General features: G+C 35.7%; 1 protein-coding gene across 1 annotated transcript; it reads left to right on the top strand.

The window, feature by feature from the left end:
* Positions 1-9,651: 9,651 nt before the first annotated feature.
* On the top strand, positions 9,652-23,682 carry LOC131061727 (laccase-14-like). Its single transcript, XM_059213002.1, has 3 exons — positions 9,652-9,865; positions 22,873-23,217; positions 23,324-23,682. Exons 1-3 carry the CDS (start codon positions 9,652-9,654, stop codon positions 23,452-23,454), a joined length of 690 nt encoding a protein of 229 aa, XP_059068985.1. The 3' UTR covers positions 23,455-23,682.
* Positions 23,683-26,890: the final 3,208 nt, after the last annotated feature.

Raw genomic sequence — 26,890 nt, 5'->3', positions numbered from 1 at the left:
GTAAAGGCGAATGAAAGGCAATCAAGAGCGAGAAAAGGCATTCCCAAGAATTTACAATAGTCATCTAAGGAGTAATTAAAACCCTTCAACCAGTGACAATTTTCCAAGTATTTCTTTGAAATGGCATCCAGATCATCATCTTCTCCTACTTTCATCACAAATCCCACTGTTGTTGAGGTTAAGGATAGGCTTAGGCCTTTTTTCAAGGAAGTTCCCCAAATTGCTATGAAGGAAGACTCTACTGGCATGTTTTTAAAGGTTCCTGATGGCGTGGTTTATGTGGAAGACGTCAGGGCCTATATTCACTACACATTGGAGGATTTGAGTACTGAGGAATTCAGGGGAATGTATAAATCTATGATACTAAGCAGCTCCAGAACAATCAAACTAGAATATCAAATTATTGAAGATCTAGGGTTAACCAGAATCCTGTATATACCAGAATTCAAGGGTGAAGTGATCAGATATGTTATGATTAGGGTCCATAGTGACCAAAGAAGCTATTCAGGTGGTCACTGGCTTACCCGAAGTTGGACAGGAACCAGGAAAGAAGATCTCTAACACTGCAATTGAGAAGCTCACCGAAGTAACCCAACACTCTAGTTGAGAAGATCAATGAGGGTCAACACCATCAAAGACACATATGTGAAATTTTCCAGCATGATCATTGGCTACAAGGTAACTCAATCAAGTCCATTGAACTCTGTTGCCAGTTCTTGTATCCATGTTGCACACCAAATGATAAAGAATAATGAAAAGTATGACTTGTGTGAATGGTTAAGGAGTGAATTAATGATTAATCTTGGCAAGATAAGAGGTGTTAAGAAAGGAATTTCCAGTTTGGCAATCTTATTGTCTGTTTGATGTTGTACTTCATGAATGAGCTACTAGGTTTGGGAAAGAAGCGTTGGGCTCATGAAATACCGGTAGGTATGCAGATCAAAGAAGCAGTCACCGATCTTGGTAGTAACAGGGATTAGAAGCTTTGGTGCTAGTTCAAAAATTTTCAGGAGAACATGAGACTAAGGGAGGGAATCTGCAAACACATTATGGATAAATACTCCACTGATATTTGCTTCATGGTAAAAACAGATGAGACACTCATGGAAGAAGTGGAACCTAAAACTATATGGGTCATTGAATTTGGCTATGAAGTAGATGATAACATCTTGGAGCTATATTCTAAAATGCTTGTTGATGCTCCTTTGGATGAAAAGGCTGAACGTTTTGGCCTTGTAGAGGAGAAGGCTCTAGAGGTCAAAATTGGCTTCAACAATAAAAGAAGAGAAAAGAAAATAGACAAAATGTCTACATTTATTCAAAATGTAATTCACAACATAGATATAGAACTAGGTTCTGGATCTAAACCAGTAAATCAACCGGAAAAAAAATGTTCTTCTGAGGTGCCAAGGCGTGAAACTTTAATTTCTTCTATCACTTCTAACTCCGATCCAGAGGATAATCAACCTCTTGCATTCAGAAGGGTACCGAGGAAGAAACATGACAAGCCTTCAGTAGAGGAGAAGAAGGTGGAACCAAGGAGGAAGCTAATTAGAAAGGTAACAACTACATCCACACCTCTGGCAAGGAAATCTACTTAGAAGAGGCAGCCTACTCCATCCGCTCCTGCAACCCCCAACAAGAAGAAAAAGAGTGATGATGCAAGTGAATCTAGTAAAATGACTTGTGCAGAGTTAATTGATGAGGTAACTAAAGATGGAATCTTGAAGAATGTGTCAAATTTTTATGAAGATTTAGATGGTAATAAGTAGAATGAAATAGAAGAAGAAATTTGATTATATTGAGACATATATAACAAGGTTTTGGTAGAGATTTTGAAGGAAATTCCCTTATCATTGTACAATAAGTTAGATGCAAGGAGATTAGATGTAATCAAGAGGGACAGAGAAATCAAATAAGTTGAACTTTTGAGTATGTGTGGCTCTGTAAATAATGAGGAAATGAAAAAGTGCATAGATGTTGCAAATAGAACAACCTTTAGTAGCAAAAATTGACAAATAGGCCTAATGATGGGTAGAGTCAATGAGATAATAAATGAGACCAGAGATGGTTGGGCCAAATTATTCCAAAAGAATCCTTAATTTCTCACTTATCAAGAGGAATTGGCTAAGGCAACTGCTCCCACTATTCCTTAAAATTCTAAAGGGAAAGGAATTTCAGGATGTTCTGATCAAGGTTTGAGATTGGTCAAGCTCGAGTAAAGTAATCTGTAATTATTCTTTCAATTCTTTCACCGGTCTTTGGCATTGATGCCAAAGGGAGAGTGTATATTATGTGAAAAATATGTATATAATCGTAGGGGGAGGATATCGACATAGTATATTGTAGACAAAGTCAATCAGCTCAGTGGGAGCATGTTTCATATTTCAGTTGAACCGATAGGGAATTCATTTTTCACATGAATGTTGCCATCAATGCCAAAGGGGGAGATTGTTGGCAATTGACACTGATTGGATTCATATGTTGTCATTGATGGCAAAAATATTCTACTTAAGGCATATACATGAATGTGAAGGCATACACTAGCAGATACCATCACTAGAGTATTCAGGGTCATCACCAGCACCGACACCGGCACCGACACTAGCATCCAACACTTTAGTGAATCCGACATCAATTTGGGATCTGAAAGGTTTTATTTGTGAAAACATTTTTTAATTATTGTATAGGACTGACATTGAATATCTTTTGTATTGTAAGCTATCATAAGGTATATTATTTGTAAAGGGTACATAAGTCAATCTGATAGGTCATTTTGATATATGACAAGGTAGTAGAACAAGGTGATGTGAAGGATATGTATGTAGGTCATTTGTATGCAAATGTAATATCATGGTATGATTAGTAGATGGTTTGTAAAGCATTCTAGGAGGAAAGGAGATACTAGTAGAAGGATTCAGGGTTTATGAACGAGTACAGAACAGAGCTTTAACCAGAACTCTTTTTGGCATTGTAGATGCATTTTGTGAGTTCACCAATACGGTTTTATCTTAGCAGAAGCTTGTAGTCAGTGAGACTCTTTTGTGTTGAGCAGCATGCCTTCGTGCATGTGCAAGCCCCCATGTTATGTAATTTATTTCATATGGCCAGTGAATTGATATTGTGGGTCACAAATCCCACCGTGTATTTTCCTCTTTGAGGTTTTCCACGTATAAATTCTATATGTTATGGTGTTCATTCATGTGGTTGGTTTATTTACTTCGTGTCATATGTTTCATCATTTACCGGTTTATATGTGTATGCTATAAAAGGTTAAAATTTTGTGTTATCGGGAGAACACGGATTCACCCCCCCCCCCCCTCATAGTGTTCTTTAATTCATTGTATTCCAACAGATAACTCCATCAATGATGTGTTGTATGTACCTTATTTGTCAAATGATCTTCTTTCCATCTATCAAATTACTCATGGGGTAACAAGGAAAATTGTGGAGTTCACACCGGATTCAATTATCAATAAAGACTTGGACACTAGAGATATAATTGCTATAGGGGTTATTGATAATGCATCTCTATTTTATTCCTTTGTAAATTTAATTCCTATTGATGATGATGATTCTTCGTATGTTGATGATTCAGATATTGAGGAGAACTTTGGGTACTTGAACTTGGGTGTTCTCACATGTGAACCCATTCTTGAGCCTTGCATTTCATCTCCTCCTATTGATATCACATCATCTATTGCAATTGATAGTGTAGATGATGTGACAGTTTTGCCTTGTGATTCAGTGCAATAGGATATATATCTTGTCTTCCAACTTCAGTTCATTGGGATGACTACTTGATAGACATTGTAGGTTTGTTTGTGTAGTCTTATATTGTAGATTTGGGAGATATCATTGATGAAATTCATCTTCTCTTTGATGAATATGATCCTTCTTTGATTTTTGCAAGGGAACACTTTGACCCTCTTGTTCATACTCTACATGATCATTCTTTCGAGGTTGACATGATTGTGGATTCTTATGTACAACACTTGGAGAAGGTCTCTTTATCCTTAGAGGAGACATGTGAGTCTTTGGATCTTGTTCTACATTCATCTCCACTAGATCTTGGAGTTTCTTTTTTAGCAGTGTGCATTAGTACACCACCTTTGGAGGGGGTAACTTTCAGCATCAACATGGGGACACTTGAGCAGTTTTCAGAGATTCCATTCATCTTGAATTTTTTTCCTACATCTTCCCTTCATGATTGGGGAAATTTGATGTATACACCTTTGGTTGTGCTTTTTCCCAAGGGTAGGAACATTTTTCGATGATCGTGGAGTATTTTCTTCATTCAATTTTGAGCTTTTGCCATTGGTGCAGATTCTACATTGAGGGGGGCTACTTGGTCTCAATTCTTCTCTCATATGGTGGGGAATTTTTCCTCATATGGAGTTAAATTGTCCTTCACATACTTCTTTGAGAGTTCTTTGTATAGTTTTCATCTCTCTTTCATTTTTTTTTTCTTTTTTTTTGGGGGGGGGAGGGGGGTTTACCCATTGGGTTTTTCTCTCTTTCCCTGCTTTATGAGAGATTGCATTGCATTTCATTTGTACATGGGTACCTAACATAGCCTTATAGCTAGGACCTATCTTGCTTGCTTAGTTGCATTGTATAATTAAGTGCATTCCTCTAAGTTGCACTTAAGGGGGGTGTTGGTGTAATTATTTATTCATCTTGGATATAATTACACTTTACTTAATTTTACTTAGGTACATGGATAGCATTTTATTTTTCATATGAGCCACTTAGCGAGATGTGCATACATTGGGAGTGTTTATGTAGGAGAACTTCCACCTTTTATAGTGTGATATTATTGTTAGTTTATCATATCCACTTATTCTGGGATGATAATTCCACCTTCGATGGGTGATACACCTCATGTGAAATGTTTTACCATTTCTCCTACCTACCCCTATCCACCCTTGCATCTCATTGAGACACATGTCATCATTGTGTGCTCTCTTTTCTCTTAGCCTTGCCTTTATAAGCAACCTCATCATACATTGTATTTAATTTTTAATGATCCATTTGATCACATTTTGCTCTTGATTAGAATACAGTTTATTCTTATCAAATGTTTAGTCTCTCTTTTATGCTATTTAATGTGCTCTTGATCTTGGCTATTTTCAACAAATTCTTACAATTATGAATATTACCTAAGTGACAAACTAGTTAGGTAGAACAACCCATTCACACCAAGATCAATATCATCAATCATTATTTATTTGATATTATTAAATATCATCCACACTAATTATCCATTATCATTAATTATCAATATTTATTAATCATTTAATAAAATAATATTTAATTATTTAATTACTATGAACTAATTATCTAATTAAAACTTAAAATTATATATAATTATTTCTCATATCTTCTATATTAGTTAGCTCATTCTTCAAGTTAGCAACTTTTTCATATAAATTATCCGCTTAATTAATTAAATTATTTGTTTTATCTTCTCTAAAGTTCAAAATAGAATCTTCCCTATTAATTCTAGTGAACTTTAATCTATTTCTCTAAATTTATTCCACAACTAGATGGGTTATCTCTTGATCTTTGATCAAATATTCACCTTTCATCCGATCTTCAAAAAATTTACAATTTCATCTTTTCGCTCATCCTTTCTATAATCATGTGTTTTTTAATAATTATATCACTTTGTCATTTTAATAACTTAAAAAATAATTAATTTTATGCTCTTGAGTTTGAGCATCAACATTATTTTCGATCAAATCACATAATGAAATCACTTAAATACTCTCATTCTAAATTTTCAAATTAAATTTGAAAATAAGATTTTAAGTTTGTCTTTTAATTCTTATTTTATTCTCTCAATTTTTTATTGCATACAACAATCAAAGAATATTAATCAAAACATGTCTTGTGACATGTCTAATGACTTTATGGTGCCTATGATTACATATGCAAAGCTTAAGATTATGAAAATATAAGTGTGGTGAAACTTGTCGCTATGAAAAATGCTTCATATTATGACAAAATATTGTAAAACCAGTAAAATACTTGAAGATCAAACAAATATTAAAAAAATAATCTTTGGTTGATACAAGATTGTCCTTACACTATAAATGATCTTGCATTTGTTAAAGGACTAATCTTTTGATGTACATTATTTCCATTTATATGATTAACTTCATCAAATGTGGGTTTTGTGGTGTTATTAGTATGCTTAATGAACTTATCTACCTCTTTTATTACCAAGAACTTGAAATTAACATTTGAATGTCATGCATCTATATATTAAATGTTGATGTACATATGATAATGATAACAAAACTACTTTCCATTGCGTGGTCCAAACTTTATTTATCTACTAACTTGAAAAGAGGTAAAGTATTAAGATTAATCTATAAAAATTCCAATGCGAAATCAAAACTCCCTTAATATGATAATTTATCTTAAATACATTGATTTATGATCATAATAAGTAAATATTATTAAAAAAAATACTCATTATCCTCATATTTTAAACACACAAAAGGAATAAGACTTTGGTGATGTAAAAAAGGGCTCAATAATATGTACTATTTATATATAATAACTATACAAAATTGTGAGAATATTTTATTTTCTCAATATTATGCTAAGTCTTTATCGTACTTTTTTTGGGCAATTTCTAATGTAAGAAAGTTGATGTATAGAAGATTTCTCTTAAGTAGCTTATGTGTTGCATAAGTATTGCTTTTTGTAAGGTAGTTAGATATCAAGTGATGGAAATATCTGTTAATGGGAACTGACAGATAGGGTAATATCTGTAAAAACTAGCGATTGCTTTCGCTCCTTCCATTTTGAAACCACCGACAGATTTCTTCCACATACGCGTTGATCGACTTCAAAGTTATACATTCAATCTCCCAATCCAGCCTTCATACAATGTTCTACTAAAATATATTTTTATATCTCACGCGTACTAGATTTAATTTATTCTACTATAAAATTTTCTTCTGCTTATTTTATTCTACTATAATATCCGGGGGTGTCCCCATTTGATATATTTATTATATAAAAAACATCTCTTCACAAAAAATTTCAACCTGCAATTCACATGAAAAAGAATTCAGTACGTTTCCTTATAGCATGATACCAAACCTTCAAGGTAACTGTAAATACTATCAAACCGTCAGATATACAAATAAAATGTGCAAACAAAGGTCAACTAGGTGAATCATAGAGCATATTTTTACACCAAATGTTAAGACATCTGTTTTGTATGTCGTTTGTAGAGTCAATGCCATACACGGATACATTATAAACTTGGTCCTCTATATCCTAGTGTAGTGTATAATATTCTATTTTATATCAAAATATGTGCATTCAAACAATTCTATCATTATATCTCAATATCTCATTATCTAGTACCATTTATCTTATGTGAAGATTCATCTAATTATTGCCTGTTGTTAGGCATTTACAATTGTAGGGGAGGAGATTTGCCCCCTTCAAAGATGATGAATTTCAGAATGCAAATCATTCCAGCGCTATCTCTTCGAACTCGAACTAAGATGAGTCAACAGATAATAAATAAACTAACTAAAACACAGAATTACAATGCAGGAATAATAAATATACAAAAACTCAGTTTACAAAATAATGTAATACCAAAAGTAGATTATACCTTCCAGTTGGGGAGCTCTCGGGTTTCGGACGCCAGAGCGAGGTGCGGACACCAGCGCAGTGCACTATTGTCTGTATGGCCCATGGACAGAGGGATTAAAATCTGGTTCTATGCAGATCGCCCTATGTACGCGGAATCTATTCATCACCTGCACACATTGAGATGGGGAAAATTGTTGGGGCTGTATAGGGGCCTGCCTTAGTCAGACCCCTATTTAGGTGTTTCCACCGCCACACACAACCAGATAGATAAACTGGAAAGAGATAAATAAATTGATAACTTGGTAAATTGGAAAATTGGAAATATGCAAATAAAAACTCTGTTACGCTTAATGGAAGCAAACCCCTATTGCATGTATTAAATATTGGAAATAATGAATGCACCTAGATAATAGATACAATCAATGGTGCAAAGGACTCATTGCATGTAATGAAAATGGATAAAAGAGAAGATAAGGAGTAAAGTCAAACCCCTTTCTGTTGAAGATGCAAGCGTGACAAAGCTCGCAAGAGTATTATTTGGTAAAAGTCACAACAAGATAGTTGCATCTTGATATTAGTAGAGTGTGTATCCAAGAGTATGAAGAGAGAAGGAGAGAAATGAGAGTGTGAGAGTGCAACCAAATTCCAAGAGTCAAGAACCCAAGTTGGAACCCTTCAAAATGAGCTAGGAAGGGTCTTTAAACTCGGAAGAGGCGCATAGAGCCGTTATGGTGAAATGCAAGCCAAAGAACACGCATCAGCCAGCATCCAGCTCTTTGTCAGGTTCGAGATTTCGATTGCTTTTCAAGACATTAGCGCAGTACACAGACATCCCCCCGTCGCGCTTCTGTCCATCCAAGAGTAGGCCCAACGTCTTTTGAATCCAAGATGCCAAAATAACATAATTTTGATCATGGATTTGTCATAAATGCACTAGACGTTATGCATAAGTGTCATAAATGCACTAGCCATAATTTAGGACACTACATTTTGCCCCCACTTTAGTGGACTAATCGGGTCCAAGGATCAATTGCACTAAAGTAGTTTTGAAGGATATGTTCATTAAGCTCATATAGTGCAATAAACATAGTAGATGCAATAAATACTTAGCCAAAAAGGATATTGTAGAAACCGCAAAGGTTGAGTCAACGATCACAGGAAATGCCCCCAATTATCCACGAGGAAACCCAATATTTGGTAGGACGAATTCCATACTGCAAGACTAGAAAAGTTGTCAGCACGGAAAATAGAGGAATCTACTTCAGTGAGAAGAATGCTTATAGAGCGTTAGTATGGATAGAGGAGAAAAATTAGATGAAGGTAAGTATATACCCCCTCATGTTTTTCCCCAATGAGGAGGGCAAAACAGGAAGGAAAACGAGCCAAAATTGTCCAAAAATGGGCAAAAGCCTTTTCGGGCAAAAATTAGGCTATATACTCGAAAGTGGGCCCCAAGAAGGGTCATTGTTACTATACACTATGGGCATTCTAGCTAAGAATTGAATAGACTCCGAGCGAAAAATTCCATGTAGACGAGAACTTAGGGCTAGTGGGATCAAGGAGTTACGGACCGCGGTCGAGCAGGGAAGTGAGCCTGACCAGGTACAACTCGAAACATGTCGCGTTCTATATTTTTAGTTCTTTTTTGGAGAATTTTATTCGGACAACTATGTAGGTGTCCTTGGGACGTATTGTCGGTGGGTCTACATGCCTTCATCTTAGATGGGAGCGTTCGTCCAGACAACGCGTTGTCGTCCTAAAAGGGCGCTGGCATCCAAAAGATGCGATTTCATCTTCTAGGCATGCAAGCGTCTTTTGGAAAAGTGAAATCAAAACTAATAACAAATTGTTTGTGTGCAGACATTTCCCAAGATGCGGGAGCATACATTGGGGCACCAGTTGTTGTTGCGAAGTCGAGTAGATGAGTTGTCGGCTATAGATAGACGAATCCTCCATAGAGTAGGTTTATGGTGGACATACATGTCACCTGAGTTTTAGTTCCATGCCCCTATGCTACAAGCATTGATGGAGAGGTGGGATGTGGATACCATGTCATTCCATGTGTCCACAGGAGAGATTACTGTGACACTGATTGAAGTCTACCGCATTCTACGGCTTCTCGTCTGGGGGGAGAAAGTGTCACCAGCGATCCTTGTTGTCGTGGAGTTGGTTAGTCAGCAGGAGTGGGCCCTTGGATGGAGGGTAGATGCTACAGGTCATGTATACTTGCGAGCAATGGGTCAGGGATGAGTGTCAATTCCCTTGGTACGACACATTATGATCGCGACCATTGCACGATGGGTACTGACAGACAAGTGTGGTTTAGATTTGACAATAGGTTTTGTCCCCTTGATCCGAGAGATGGAGGATAGAGAGAGATAGTGTACGCGTGGGGCTATAGTATACTTGCCCATCTATACTATGAGCTCTCCTGGTACGTGCACCATGCATACCAAAGCCTGACAGCGTGCACCCTACTACAGGTCTGGGCATTTGAGCAGATCACTTGCACGGGGTGAGTTGGATTTTCAGCATGGATGCCCTTGGACATGCCACAGGCACATGCGTATCCATTATGGCATAGAGGATGGTGGACAGGGGACCTTACTTATTGGAGGGTCACTATCCACGAGCTCGGGATCAGAGATGTGATCTGGCAGCCGTATTGAGACATGGGAGTCTGGACCACAAATCGCACACAGCTCCCGCAGATGAAGAGAGACCGTTTCCTACTCAGTTGCGAGGACCATGATGTCATACTACTAGCGAGGATTCATGCGGCAATTCAGACAGGTGCAGACTATTCTACCTATTGTTCCTACCTACACACGATCGGTTGGGAGTGTGTTGTGACCTCAGGAGCTACCCAACCCTACCCTCGGAGATGTAAGAGATAGTTTGCAGGGGAGTGATGATGACAACATCACCACATAGCTTGATATAGATGATGTCGAAGTCACGTTGGGGTTCGTAGGTTGGTGGGGCAGAGTTGGTTCAGCACCAATCTTTCTAATAGATGCAGAGGGAGGGAGACATTGGAGCTCTAGGGGGAGACAACGATGACCAAGCCTCTATGAGCGATGAGGGTGAAAGGCTATAGTGGAGACAATGGATGAGGAGTCCGAGTCTAGACTGAGTTGTACCGGCTGTTAGGCTCTTCCACCATTACCAATTGCACCACCAGCCACGCCACGAGCGCGACCAGTAGTAACAGTGACTTTGGAGGGATCCTCTAGTAGGGTGCCTCTGCAAGATCCAGAGTGGTAGAGCGGCGATCCTAGTATGTACTTGTAGTTTCAGTTGATGTACTTTAGTATTTTATTTGTATATGCATAGATGTAGAGATTTTTGGACAGGATGGATATTTATGTGAAATTTTTTGTGCCTACCGAGAGCATAGCCGAGTGGTTGAGATTCATCCACCAGGCGCTTGCAGAAGCCCCTGATGTGCAGACCTAGGGTCCTGTGCTAGATGTCTATCGACCCCTCCAATCAGTAGGGAGACATGTGCAACTATTTTATCTTGTAGCATAGATATGGACAACATATGAGGAGGGTCAAGTCGAGCTGGTGTAGGGAGCAACACAACTAACCACTATGATGAGGCAATGGGACGAGGCCTTGCAGGAGGCCTGCACTGCTCTCGGAGAGAGAGCCCGAGAAATGACGCGAGCTAAGAGTGTCGAGAGGGCACATGATGCTCTACAAAGCCAGGTCAATGACCTTCAGTAATAGGTCGATGCCGCACGGAAGGGCACCACAGGTGACTTAGACCACCCCCGAGTGCGCCAGTTGATGGGAGATCTTGAGGCATCATGCTAGTGAGAGATGGAAACATGAGAAGAGTTGATGACACAATGGGAGATTATCGCTGAGTTACGAGTAGAGTTGAGGGGTCTGCGATCATGGAGCACCACTATTGTGAGATCACAGTCGGCCTCAGTTAGACAACCTCCATGCCACGACCAGGATCCACTAGCACCAACAACGTCAGGGACAGGTCTAGCAGAGCATTCATGACACATTTTTTATTCATTCCATGTACAGCATTATTTTTTTTTCGTATATATACACAAATGTATTTATGTATGTCAGAGACACATATGACAACATCACGTGTTTTTGTCGTGATGTGATACATGTACAATGATGTGATACACGTACACACACACACACACACACACACACACACACACACACATATGAGATTCGATATTATGTTTCTATCTTGTGTTCTCATTGATGGATGTTGTTGTTATTTTATAGGCTCATGTGATGGATTATTTAGATATAAATACTTATCATGATTTAAGTTATATAGGGTCATATGCACAATTAAATCTTATAATGAGGTATGTAGAGATACAACACATGTAAATGCACACACACACATAGATGTAATAATGCATAGTCACTTCATAACACAAAGATGAATGTCATGTCAATGAAGGATATGTGTTAGGATGTGACCCCCCATAGGAACCTAAGTATCATGCTCAAGGCACATACTATGCATCTTCTACACATAGTATCTATGTAGGTGTGCGACATTGATCGACTCTTTAAGAGGAGTACCATCCATGGAGAATAAACCATAGGTACTAGAACCATAAATAGAGGTGATGATGTGTGGACCTAACCAATTCAGGATAAATTTCCCTCTTTGGTTAGGTGGTGCATTAACATTTATCTGGTTCTCATAAAGATCTAGGTCACCTATCTTAAAGGTCTGAGTTATCACACTTTGGTTATATTGTTTGGATAGAGACTTTTGATAAGCTTGAAGATGTTGAAAGGCCTTTAAGCAGTGCTCATCTAGAAATTCAAGATGATTTAAATGAAGAGTACGATAGGAATCATTAACAATAGCCCCTTTTAAGGAGACCCGCAAAGAAGGAATATCCAATTCAAGAGGCATAATAGCATTGGTGCCATACACAAGGTTGTAGGGAGTCATTCTTGTAGCTGTACAAATACTAGTGTCATAGGCCTATAACATGTATACTAACTGCAAATGTCAATCCTTAACATGTTTAGTGATAGTCTTGCGTAAGATTTGTTAAATGGTTTTGATAGATGCTTTCGCTTGACCATTAGATTGTAGGTAGTAAGGTGTAGAAAAGCTGTGTTGAATGTGAAATTTTTCAAGAAACTGCCTAACTTCCTTGTTCTTAAAAGGTGTACCATTATCAGAAACAAGGGTAGTAGGCAAACCAAATCGAGAAATGATTTTATCCATGATGAAGCCACAAATCATATCAGAAGTAGTCGATCTGAGCGGCATTGCCTCAACCCACTTTGTGAAGTAATCTGTAGTGGTGATAATGAAGATGTGACCTTTAGATGAAGGGAGATATATCTTTCCAATGATGTCCAATCCCCAAGTCTAAAAAGGCCATGGAGAGACTTGAATATGGAGCTTCTTCGCAGGGGCTTGAATCAGGTTGCTATGCTGTTGACATTGGGGGCACTTTTTGACAAAGGCAAAGGAATCTTGTTCCATAAATTTCTAGTAGTACCCCATGTGGATCAATTTGTGTATCAAAAATTTTCCTCCAAAATTCCCATCTCCAGAGCCAGATGGGCTTGTTGAAGAGCAAGGGGGATCTCATCTTTTGTTAGACATCATAGAAGAAGACCGTTGTATGATCTTCTATAAAGCACATTAGATAGGATAATGTAACGAGTGGGCAACTTTTGAATCTGCACGGGTGAACTTTTACTGGAATCATCAAGAAAACTTCTGGTTTGTAGATAATTGAAAATGTGTGCAAACCATTCTCCCAAATCGACATGGGTACACATAAGGTCATCGATTTGATTTTGATTAGATATGGCTAGAGAGCAAAGGACTTGTATCACAAAGTGGTATTTTTCCTAACTAAAGTCTGTGCCTACAAGTGAATCAGTGCTTGCCATTGCATCTGCATGACGATTTTCCCTCCGTGAGATGCTATCGATCATGTAAGTAGTGAATTGCTTCAGTATGGTCAATACAAAATCCTTATACTGAGACAACTTCAACTTATTAGCAAAATAGGCACCCATCACTTAGTTTACAATAAGTTCAGAGTCTCCATGCGTGTGGGTGTTCTTTACACCCATGGCAATCGCGACATGGAGTCCTGCGATCAAGGCCTCATACTTGCCAATGTTATTGGTAAAATGAAATTCTAAATAGAAAGAGAGAGGAACTAGATTTCCTTCGGGTGGGATAAAAGAACACCTTCGCCTGAGCCAGTTTGACACCTCGAACCGTCAAAATACATGTCCCACATGGAGTCATGGTTAATGATCAGAACAATGGAATCTACGATCATATTGATATTTAGGAGAGGAAAGTCATTGTTGAGGGAGGCTTTGTTCACATCCCAAAAATCAATGCAAATATGGATGCGACAATCGCATTTTCTTATCGGGACAATGTTTGAGATCCAAGGTGAATAGTCAATGGGGCGGATAAAGCTAGCTTTTAGGAGCTTCTCTATCTCAGCCTTGACTAATAAAGCCACCTTAGGATTTATCTTTTGAATCTTTTGCTTCACCAGTTTAGCATCAAGACTAAGTACAATGTTGTGTACCATAATGGAATCATCAATGATAGGCATCTCTTCGTAAGACCAACCAAAGATGTTAGAGAATTGATGTAGTAAGTTAGCTAATTCTTTGAATTCTTCGGAGGATAAGCATTTTCCCACTTTTATGACCTTGTCGGGAGTCTTATCGCTCATGATGATGTCAGTAGTTTCTCCACTAAGGAGCACACTATGGTCTTATGGATGAGGTATAGACATTTATTCTTCATTGTGAGATATAGACACCCCTGCGAAATAGATTCCCCAAAGTATGCCTGGGTATTCAAGAAATATGGGAATTGACACTTATGATGATGAGAGGACAGCCCATCATATGCACCCAAAAATTACTTCAAGGATTCTTTCGAAGGGAAAAGATCCAAGGGAATCTCATTAGGTGATACACCAGCATTGATGAGTTCTTGATGAACAAGCTTTAAAGGAAGGGGATCAACCGAAATCATGTTAACAATTACCCATGGTTTTGCCTTTCAAATCATATGACAATATCCTAGTCCGGTATTGTGGTGATGAGGTTCGGCCTCCAAAGGAATCTGAATACCTTGTTCATTAGTTCCACAACCCTTTCCATCATACCCAAGCTGAGACACAAGCTTGTATCCAGAACCATATATGTTTTTTAATTCTTTGAATGAAGGTGGCTTCGTATAGAAAAGGTGATCGATGTGATAAGCATCACCTGGCTTTATAGATGCATAATCATCTTTCGTAGTCGAGGTGAATGAAATCTTAGGAAAGATTAGATGGAAGGGGTCTATTTTGTACTCACCAACATGAGAGTCAGTAAAATCCAAAAGAACCCCAATCATCACCCAAACATGCATTTACTTTTGATGGAGAAGGTGATTCAGTTTGGGAAGGTTTTTCAGATGTAGACTCCAATGTCTTCACATTAGGAGTATCTACCTTTGGGTATTTTTCTTTTGAAGAATCCTACTTTTTTGGTGAACTCTCCCTTTTAACAACTTCCTTAGTGACTTCTTCCTTCTTGCGCTCTTCCTTTTTAGGGGATGAGACAAAAGAAGAAGTTACGATCGAAGTAGACAAAGTGGGCATATAATTTTAAAATGAAGGTGTAATAGAAGCCTGACCGACTGTGGCTATTTCACATAACTGCATAGCCTCATGATCAGCCTTAATCATGACAACCTGATTATTATCCACAAACTTCATGGATCCATGAAGTGTAGATGAAATATCTCCCAAAGCATGTAGCCATGGTCTACCTAAAAGAAGATTGTATGATAAAGGGCTTGGCATAACATGCACAAGGGTTGAAATAGTGATTGGTCCATCCTTCAAGAACAATATGACAGTCCCCATAGTGATATTACCATTGTTATCGAAACCTCAAATGAACAAGGAGTCTGACAAATAATTTGGGTCCACCTTGATCTTTGGTAATAAGTCTAAACCACAAACGTTCAATGCCAAACCTATATCAACAAGCGTTCATCTAATACCAATGTCATTCACATGAACAATGATCATCAATGGATCCACTAAATTCCTCACTTCGGGAAGTGGGAGTTTTTGTAGATAAAATGTAATATTTGGCGAATCCGCATGAATATGATTTATCAGCACATTCACATCAGTCGGTCTTGGAGAGGAAGGTAGCAAAATATTTTGCAAAGCTTCCTGTAGCATACTTTGATACTTCGAGGTGGTTTGAAGCAAATCCCAAAGTGAGATCTTAGCCAGAGTATCTTTAAGTTGCTCAATAAGATCATAATCACTTGGTTGCTTGTCCGCCGACAAAGGTGCCTTAGGAGGGATATGTTGGGAAGGAGGTAGATAAGTTCAAGGTGGTTCAAGAACTTGTTTGTTTTTTGAGTGTTATACATATGAGTAATAGTATTAAAAGATGGTTGCTTGGATTGCATAAAAAATAATGTATAAATAAAAAACTTCTCCTTTGAAATTTTTTCCATTAATGGTCTCGACTCTCTTAGGAGAAGGACTTGTCATTGTCATGTGGGTGTAAGGTCTCCTAGGCCTTTGTGGGGCCGCAAAGAAAACAACGACATTCATAGACCCTTCATTTTTGCATGAGGATGTCATGAAGGATGACTCGCCCTTTACATCTCTTTTAGGAGAAGGTGGTTCGAGGAAGTCATCCAAGACTTCATCCAACATATCAAAATCATCCTTCGAAAATACCTTATCAAAGGTGTCGAACACTAAGAGAAAAATATCTAACATTAAGCATTCACATCGGGTTCACCAAAATGTAGGGGAGGAGATTTTCCCTCTTCCAAGATGATGAATCTAGGAAGGAAAATCAGTCCACCTCTACCACTTCAAATTGATGCTATGATAAGCCAAGGGATAACAACTAAACTAGCTAAAAATCAAAATTACAGTACAAGAATAATAAATATATAAAAAACTAAGTTTACAGAATAATGTAATACCAAAAGCAGATTATACCTTCCAGTTGGGAAGCTCTCAGGTTTCGGACTCCAGCTTGGACACTAGAGCGATGCATTGTTGTTTGTATGACCCGTAGACAAAGGGATCAAAATTAGGTTCTATGTAGAGCGGCCTACATGCGAAATCTATTTGTCACCTGCACACACTAAGACGGGGAAAATTGTTGGGGCTGTATAGGGGCCTACCTTAGTCAGACCCCCATTTAGGTGTTTCCACCACCACGAACAACCAGATAGATAAACTGGAAAGAGATAAATAAATTGATAACTTGATAAATTAGAAAATTAAAAATATGCAAATAGAAACTCTGCTATGCTTAATGGAACGAAACCCCTATTGCATGTATTAAATATTGGAAATGTTGGAAATATTGAAAATAATGAATGCACCTAGATAATAGATACAATCAATAATGAAATGGACTCATTGCATGTAATAAAAATGGATAAAAGAGAAGATGAGGTGTAAAGACAAACCCCTCTTTGTTGAAGATGCAAGTGTGACAAAGCCCACAATAGTATTTGTTGGTAAGAATCACCATAAGATAGTTGCAGCTTGATATTAGTAGAGTGTGTATCCAAGAGCATGAAGAGAGAAAGAGAGCAATGAGAGTGTGAGAGTGCGACTAAAGTCCAAGAGCCAAGAACCCAAGTGGAAATCCTTCAAAATGAGATAGGAAGGGTTTTAAACTCGGAAGAGGCGCAGAGACCCATTATGATGAAACTCAAGCCAAAGGACACGTGTCGACCAGTGTCTAGCTCTCTGCTTGGTTCAAGATTCCATCAGCTTTTCGAGACGTTAGCACAGCACGTAGACGTCCCCGCATCGCACTTCTGTCCATCCAAAAGTAGGCCCAAAGGGGCTTTTAAGGCATTCTGAGGCACTTTGTCTTTTGAATCCAAGATGCCAAAATAACATAATTTTGATCATGGATTTGTCATAAATGCACTCGGCATCATGCATAAGTGTCATAATTGCATCAGGCATAATTTAGGACACTACAACAATTAATTAGATTGATTGAGTGAGTTAATTACTTTTTGCATACTCTTGTTTTGTACCTCCATTTTCGCCCTAAAAATTAGATAAAAAACTAATGTAATTATCACAATTCATATTTAAACATTTGCTTTATTCAAGGACCAGTGATTTTTTTAGTGGCTAATATTCACAAATTGGCTATTTTGTAAAATTTGAAAATCAAAATTTGGCTAATAGTTCAAGTTTTAAGGTGACATAAATCAACACATATTTACAAAATTTTAGTTTAGTCTTATTTAAATTTCCAAAGAGTTTATTTTATTAAATTTTTGAATTCAAAGATTTAGCAAAATTTTTGATACGTGATTGTTAAAAATTAAACTAATTCACCAATAATACATTATAATTATTACTTACTTTAGAGTTTTATTAGCAATTTTTAGCTACCATCATTGATTCAAAATATAATCCAATGACCATCATTGCATTCCATGAGGTAAATTGTACCTACAAGTTGTAATGCTCATGGGGGTTGAGTTGCTTTTCAATTGTTGACCTCAATGGAAATCAATGGTATAGAAATAATTTTGGGCCCCATGAGTATTACAAATTTTAAATACATTTTATCTAACAAAATACAAAGAGGGCTATCAGATAAATTAAAATTAATGGAAACAACTAAATAAAGTAGTGTCTACCCTTTAAAATCATTAGTGATTTCCACCTTAAGCCTCTACTTTTCTACAAGAATTTATTTTTTAAAATAAAATTATTTTCTATATTAATAAAGCATACTCATATTATTATCTAAGATTCGCCAATATTTTCTACTAAAAAGAATTTGTGTAAAACAATTCGCCAATAAAATTAATATGTTCTTTTAAAAAATGAAAGAGTCACCAATAAAATTATTATTTTTATCCAAAATAGATAAAAATTCGCCAAGATTTTATATATCTTTTTTTTAGGGTGAGTTTCTTAAAGTTGTCACTAATTCAATCCATCTTGCATCAACAACATCATTGACTATATCTATTATGATCATACATTATCAAAACATATTAATATCCATTTATTTTAATCCATCAAATAAATCTATTTATTATATTTATTTTCATTAAATATTGATATAGGGTATGAACCCTTTACATACCAGCCATTAGTTAGAGAAGAGGGGTCTCATGAATAGTGAGATGACCAAACACAAGAGACTAGATGTGGCCAAAAAACCAACTAGACAGAAACAAACAAGGACAAGGAAATGATCAAAATTGACCACATAAACTAGAACATGGATTTCCTTATGACTACGACCCTTTACAACCTACAACTCATGATTAAGAAAGTTCAACTCCTTGAGAAAAGAAAAGCTGCTAAAAGATTAAATTTCTTTTGAGGCGGTAACATCCATAGAGAAAATGCATGACCGTTCTTAGAAAAATACACTTGATAACCAATAGAAGCCTCATCAAATGCAAAGCTATTATATTTAGTGTGTTTCCTTTCTATATTATTTTGAAGAACTTTCAAAGAGATCATAGTCTTTTTGATCATATCCTTTTTGAAGTCGACAATTTCATCCAAACTTTTCATCCTTTTTCTCCATTTATCTTGGATATCAGAAATTGTCATCTTGATTGTCTTCCTTTTCTCCTCTGAGATCAAGAGCTTTTAAACCATTTATTTTTTCTTCTTATAGGGTGTCCCACTTATCTAATACCTTAGCCAAACCTTGAACAAAAGACCACATTTCCCCACATTTAGCCTCAAAGGACCAATCCCTGGTGTTAACCTTAGCTATAGGTAGGCCCTCTAATGTATTGATCTTACCCTTCACAATATTTAGTTGAAGTAGAAATCCTTTAATAATATCATTTTGATAATTGTTGTCCTTGATCAACTCATTAATCTTAGCATAAACCTTTGCACAATTAGTACAATTAGGAGTAGGAATAGATGAATGAGTAGAAGCACCCAAATTGTTAGGTTTAGACCCAGAAATTTGAGGTTGGGAGTTGTCAAGGGACCATTCAAAAGAGGTGGACTAATAAATTAAGGAATAATCATAAATATCTTATGAGGGTTCAATGAAAGAACCATGTTTCCCTTTCTAGGACTCGAACAAGGCATCAATATCTTTATTTTTAGTAGAAAGTTGAGAGTTGACATATTTCAAAGGGGAGGGGTTTTAACCAAAGTCAAGGAAGAGGCTCCCAAGATATTGGGTGTTGGGGATTCATTAAAATCCACAATCTAATAAGGGTTAGTATATAAAGGCATAGAATTGGTAGTTGGAGAGAGTCTCAAATTGTAATTGTAAAGTCTAAAAATGGGATATTGATGAAGGGTTAAAGCATTTGGCGTATATGGGGCCACCATAATCGATCAAGACAAGGAGGAATGAATCTAAATGGGAAATTCATCCTAGTGTCATGTCTAAAGTGATTTAGTATAGGAAAGATTTATGAGTGAAATTTTTTGAAGTGGCCATCTAGCATGATATGTCTCATCAGAACCTTTGCCGCCTCCTTCCATTCCCTTGAAGGGTCCTCTCTATTAAATCCATACTAAATTATATTTGTTAATTTAAATATATAAATTATAAATTTATTACATTTCATACATTATCCCAATCATGCATCACATTAGATTATTTGCATAACATGGTGAAACTATCTCTTCATATTTCACTAAAAAGGGATAATATATATTGTAACTAAAAAGAGAATAAGAGATTTGTAGAAATCAATGTTGCACTGAACATCAAAATATATCAAATCTAAGGTGATATAGGCTAACTCTAGATAGCACTATCCATTGTTAAACATGCTAGTAGTTAAGGTGTCCCCCTAGGTGGTCTTGTAGTCACTAATGCTACTAACCTCAATAACCATAACCCTCTAAATAATAATTACTCTATAAAACTACATGTCATCTGGCCTATTGGCGCTACCTACACATAAAATGACATCTAATAGGCTACCTCTCACAAATCTCACGTTGTCTCCTTCTATTATTTTCCTATCTCTATAAATGCTTGGCTCACCCCCTATGCCCCTAGTAATCATCTCATCTAATCACTTTCATGCCTCAAGAATTATGCCTCCCTCTTTTCTCTAGAACCAAGAAAACCTATAGTGCATCTTGTGCTCCCATGATGACATTTCAATCCACCACCATGTTATTTCTTTAGAGAATCTCTTTCATCCTACTACTTTTTCCGCTCCCTACACATAAAATCTATCTCACTAAGATTTGTTGATAGTTTATCCTCTAATGCCATATAATCCCAATCAACCTCCCTTTACCATGGTACATTCTCCTATCCTTGTACATATACCCATCTCTATCCATAATCATCACCATCTCTAGCCACATCTATATACTTTAAATTGAATGAGCTCAATGAACTTAATTTATTATTACTACTAATTATACTCTCCTCCTATCCTCTCTCCTCTTCACCAATCTCCTCATCTTCACCCTCCTCTCTCCCCTCCACCTTTAAATTTATCTTCTAGACATCTTTCTATACCTCCTTTTCTTCTACTCTTATCTAAGATCCTACAACACTTCATGCACACAATACGCATCTTCATACTACTCTACCTCATCTTGCAATCTCTCTCTTCTCGTCCCCACACCTTCTTAGTGACTCCCTTGATCTAATCCTATTTAAATTCTATGCAGGAAACTATTCATTGCACTATTGAATGCTCCCTACACTATTATTTATTTAAGGCTTTCAATATAAAGTCTTCACCTTGGCATGTGATTCCTTTAGGGGATTGGTCTAAGAAACATGGCTATATTGTAATGAATATGAAATGCTTTTAGAGTAGAAACCTTATTCAACATTAAGAAAGGGATAAAATAAACTCCATTTCTTACAAGATCTTTTTGATATTCATTTCTTTATGTATATACTAAATCTATAGGTTTTTTTTCAATGTTCTTGTGAAAATATAAGTGCAAGCTAATAAATTCATTCTTTATGCTGTTCCCTTATAGGTGCTTCTAAGCCAATCAAGTATATAACATTGTATGGAATCACACACCTCTCGCTCTCATACCCATGTTAGTTCTCTTCTCAAGGGTGCCAACATGAACACAATCATAATGGTTGTAGACATGATTCTTTATCTAGTGTATACCTAAAGAGAACAATCATCATCATTGGTTTCACCAGTCTCATCTATTTTTCATTTTATTATAGTCCTATGATATGGGTACTCTTGGTTGGCTAGCTAATGGAAAATTTCCTTTCTTAGTAGTGGTTATATATCATGTTAAAAATGAAGTTTTGCAACTAGCTAAAGAGCAATATAATGGTGAAGGAGCTATTATGAGTTATAAGTCAATTCTCGATTGTGAGGACCTTCTTGATAGATAAGTCAAGTGTGATGATTGCAATTTTCTTTTATCATTTTTAATTTATATTTCTTATTTTTTAACAATTTAACTACCTATTTACATTATACTTATTAGCACCTTTTTATGACATTTTCTTTCCTTAACTTTAAAATCATTCCACTTACTTTTTTAAATATAATGAATATTAGTTTGTGCAAATAATATAAAAAATATTTATTCATCGAAAAATCTTGGCAATCAATCAAAAGATCACAATATGATATCTAGATATAGAAGCAACTATACAAGCACACGCATCCAATTACTTTTAATCATTTGAAATTTAGTTCAACAACAAATCACACCATAATTTATAAACTTTTAAATTATTAAGTGTATCTTACAAATTATTCAAATAATATTATTTGAACGACTTTTTTAAATTATAATCTAATAAATATTTTATAAGAATAATATATAAATGACTAACTTGTCAAATTAAAAATATCTTATCAATCATTCAAAAGAATTTACTCCATCCTTTAAAAAAAATGATATAATAAATAATGTGTTATAATAATAATATATTAAAGACTTACGTATCACATTAAAAAATCCTTAGAAAAATAATATATAAAACAGTTAGGAATCATTCAATAGAGCATAGAAATAATATTTTATAAAACTAATGTAGAAAACCCAAAGAAATAGTTCAAAAAAATAATATATGAAACAATTAGGAATCATTGAAAAGAGCATAGTAATAATATTTTATAAAACTAATATAGAAAACCCTAAGGAATCATTCAAAAGAATCATTCGAAGAGCATAGTCTAACCAAATATTGCTATCTTGCAAGCTTATTATTTTGGTATCAAAGGCGTCTTTACTACAGATTTCCCTTCAAATCCCCCACTTGTGTTCAACTATACTGGGGATAATATCCCTAAAACTATTTGTGCACCAACTTTTGGGACAAAAGTGAAAGTGTTCAATTATAATGATACAGTTCAGGTTGTGTACCAGGGAACGAATATCTTCCAGGCAGATGACCATCCAATGCATCTTCATGGTTATGATTTTTTTGTGGTGGGACAGGGTTTTGGAAACTATAATGATCAGACAGACCCACTCAATTTCAATTTGGTGGATCCACCACTAAAGAATACTGTTGGGGTGCCTTTGAGTGGCTGGGCTGCATTTAGATTTAAAGCTGACAACCCAGGTAATTACTATACAACTTTAATCCTTTTAGAATTAACGCACGCGGTTCCTTGAACTTGAATTTAGGAGAATATATGTAATAGAGTGAATCATTATTGTTTATACAGGTGCTTGGTTTTTTCATTGTCATTTTGATGATCATTTGACGTGGGGTTTGAATACGGTGTTTGTGGTGAAGAACGTTCCAAGTTACTCGTCAAGTTTGGAGCCTCCTCCTCCTGATCTTCCCAGATGCTAGGATGCTTGCCCATAGAATGTATTCCCCACCAACACCATATATTTTATGGGTTCTATTAGTTAATATATTAACAAATAATAATTGCTCAACATGACTTGAATTGATCATGTCAAATTAATAAATCAGGGTAATGTCCATTCCTTATTTTTTATTTTCGATATACCATGTAATCCATATTTGGGTTTCGCCCTTGTTATTCAATTCCATGAAAATGTAATAATTTCATTATCTATCAGTTTTTCAATGCTCCTCTACAAGGAGAATGAAATATTAGCTACGGACTTTTGGATGCCGACGTTACAATGGTTTAATTGGTGGAGATCACCATTCAGTGTGAGGGATAAGCTGCTAAGAAAAAATAAGAATGAAAAGAGGTGCTTAGCAGTTTTGGTGGAATGTCATGTTTGATTTTAGAGGTTGATTTACAAATATGTTTAGCAAAAGAATAATTACATTGTAGGAGTATTCGCATATAATAATTTATTCGAAAAGACTGTATTACACGATACAGTATTACCTTGGATGCAACCATGTCATCTGATCTTGTCTCCATTGTGTGGCCTTCTTCTTTGTTACACTAAATATATTCTCCTTTCCTCTTACACCTAATTCATAATTATTTTGTTGTGCTAATAAACATAATTGATCTTTCTTTCAGGTAATAGGAGATGAGCTTGTCTTGTTTGAGTAGCAACTCTAGTGCCTATGAAGTGGTGCAAGTTCACAGACATAGCATGCATGCCATGAGGATGCAGTAATTTAGATTTCTTTAGAGCCTTTCTAATGAAATTCAGTTATTGATTATTTTTGTCAATACATTTCATAATTCTAATGACTTTTGATACTTTTTTCTAATAATGAGATTTTGGATATTTATATATAAAAATTCTTAATTAATTAAATTGAAATCTTTTGGTGCACAAACAAAAAAAAGGTAACAATTATCAAAGAAAACTTGTAGCCTAATATAATGATAATTTTGATATAACTCAATTGAAAATTCAAGCAAATAAACATTTAGAGTTCATATGGAAAGAATAGACAACATAAAATATATTCATGGAAAAAAAAAACTAGCCTCCAAAAGAATCTATCATCCATGTATTATCAGAAGTGCAACAGTTGGGTTGCTTTCTTGTCCCCTCAATCAGACTTGTGCAGGCCCAAACGGATTCAGACTCGCTGCAAGCATGAACAATTTATCGTTTGTGAAGCCCAGCATTGGCATTCTCCAAGCTTTTTACTTTGACATAAAAGGGGTCTTCAAAACAGACTTTCCTTCAAGACCACGTCCTTTGATTTCAATTATACTGGACAAAACATATCTTCCAGCCTTTGGGTTCCAGTCCGTGCAACTAAAGCGAAGGTTCTTAAATTCAATTCTACAGTGCAATTGGTTTTACAGGGAACAAGCATTTTGCTTGCAGAGAACCACCCAATGCACATTGTCGGAAACTACGATGCCCAAGTCGACCCACTTAACTTCAATCTCATCGATCCTCCATTTCACAATACTGTGGGAGTTCCCATCAAAGGATGGGTTGCACTAAGATTCAAAGCTGACAATCCAGGTGATATTGAAATATTTTATTACTAATTCAACTGGTTTTGTGTAGATAGACATAACTAAAGAAAGTAATGGAATTTGTTTTTGGTCTAGGGGCGTGGTATTTGTACTGCTACTATGATGATCACTTGCCATGGGGTTTGAGTATGGCGTTTATTGTGGAGGATGGTTTAGATGAAAGGCGACATTAAAGCCTCCTCCTCCAGACCTCCAAGGTGCTAGATAAGCAGTTAAATACTTCAGTATAGAATAAGATAGAGGCTTCCCAATAAATTAGAGCATTGTAGATCTCTGCTATCACAGACGAAGAACATCTCGAAAGAAGATATCAGCTTCTAAACAATTCAATTAATTTAATATTACTATTGTCTTTTTTATAAGAGTTTATCATCAATGTTTGCCTTGGGGGACTTTTCAAGGTTTCGCTGAGACGTCTTTTATTAGTTCGTCAAATGTATTTTTACCATTTCATTGCTATACAAATATATTTTTATGGGTTGTTTTTCATTAAAATAATGGTTTATTAAAAGTCATCTACAAATTGGCAGCAGAAAGGCATTATGTGTTACTTTTGTTTGTTTATAAAATAAATTTTATTATATGATATATAAATTCTAAAGGATAAAAATGTAGTGGCAATTTATTCCATGATATAAAGATGTAGAAGAGAAGTGTTGGATGATTGATGTTGATAATCTAAGTTGTTGATTATGTAATATGTGGGTTTGGGGATGAAGTGAATAAATTCAATTAAGAATTTTATTTTTGAATTGAAGGGATAATTAAATTATCTTCTGTTTAGGTATTTTATATAGATTATGTTATTCAATGATTTTAATGGAGGTCTTTATTATTTTAATATTAATAACCACTATTTTAATAGGACTCAACAATTAAGTATCAAACACATAGCACAAATTAATCTACTATTGTTATGCTAGTATAAATTAACACCTTCGATGATATACCCAATGAACCCCCTTGATTTAAAGGAGAAAAAAAAGATTGTTTGAAGCATCCACCAATCTTACTCATCTAGCTACTTTGTTGTGAGAGAAAATGAGGGTAAAAATGTTTTCATTATGGATTGATGAATGCCAAATAGATATATAGGTGAAATATACTTGCTAACTATATAACCATCTACTCGATGACTATATTCATATAAGACAAATAACCAAAACAATTTAATGATTTAAATATTAACTATCTGCCATTTACTAATATTCCCCCCTTATTACATTTTTCTTATAAATGAACCTCTGAAATCTCATATTTCACCTAGCAAAGGGACCCCGTGAAGGCTTACATCAAAAACTTGTTAGTTACTTTAAATAAATACACATTTTTGAGAATATATTTCTTTTAAGAAACAAGTCCTAAATTAGGTGGACCTCCATCAAGTTGCCTCATGAACCTCATAAAGGTGTAGCTTTGACATAAATTCTCAAGTTCTTTTCTCCTCGAACAACCAAACATAACCACCAAATTATTGGACAATAATCCATATTGAGCTCTACATAAAAGGGATCAATCAAATTGTCTCTTGACCCTCATAAGTGTGTGTTCTTCAGTCAAAACCTTATGAACTCTTTTGGAAACAATCTATATTTAGTTCAACACAAAACCCTTACCTACCTTCAAAGATCAAAAATCATAATATATGCATTCTTCAAATCTATCAGCTCCAAAAATGAAAGCTAAAAGGAAAGGAATAAAATAAAGCCAAAAGTGCTTCTCATGGAAAACACAATCTCAAAGTGAGAGTCTAGCTCGAGATGATGAAAATTCCTCCATCCTCTAGTGCTCCAACCTTTAAGTTGATCTATTTACAATTTATAATTTTGATGTCACATAAATAGCAATGTA

Source organism: Cryptomeria japonica, chromosome 10 (genome assembly GCF_030272615.1).
Source record: "Cryptomeria japonica chromosome 10, Sugi_1.0, whole genome shotgun sequence".
In the NCBI taxonomy this organism is placed as follows: domain Eukaryota; kingdom Viridiplantae; phylum Streptophyta; class Pinopsida; order Cupressales; family Cupressaceae; genus Cryptomeria; species Cryptomeria japonica.
This window is presented reverse-complemented; position numbering and strand designations above follow the sequence as displayed.

Excerpts from the sequence above, each read along its gene's own strand:
- LOC131061727 (XM_059213002.1), top strand. The coding sequence starts at position 9,652 with ATGGAGAGGTGGGATGTGGATACCATGTCATTCCATGTGTCCACAGGA. Across the intron at positions 9,866-22,872 it reads TGTATACTTGCGAGCAATGG|GCGTCTTTACTACAGATTTC; the intron begins GTCAGGGATGAG and ends TTGGTATCAAAG. Across the intron at positions 23,218-23,323 it reads ATTTAAAGCTGACAACCCAG|GTGCTTGGTTTTTTCATTGT; the intron begins GTAATTACTATA and ends TTGTTTATACAG.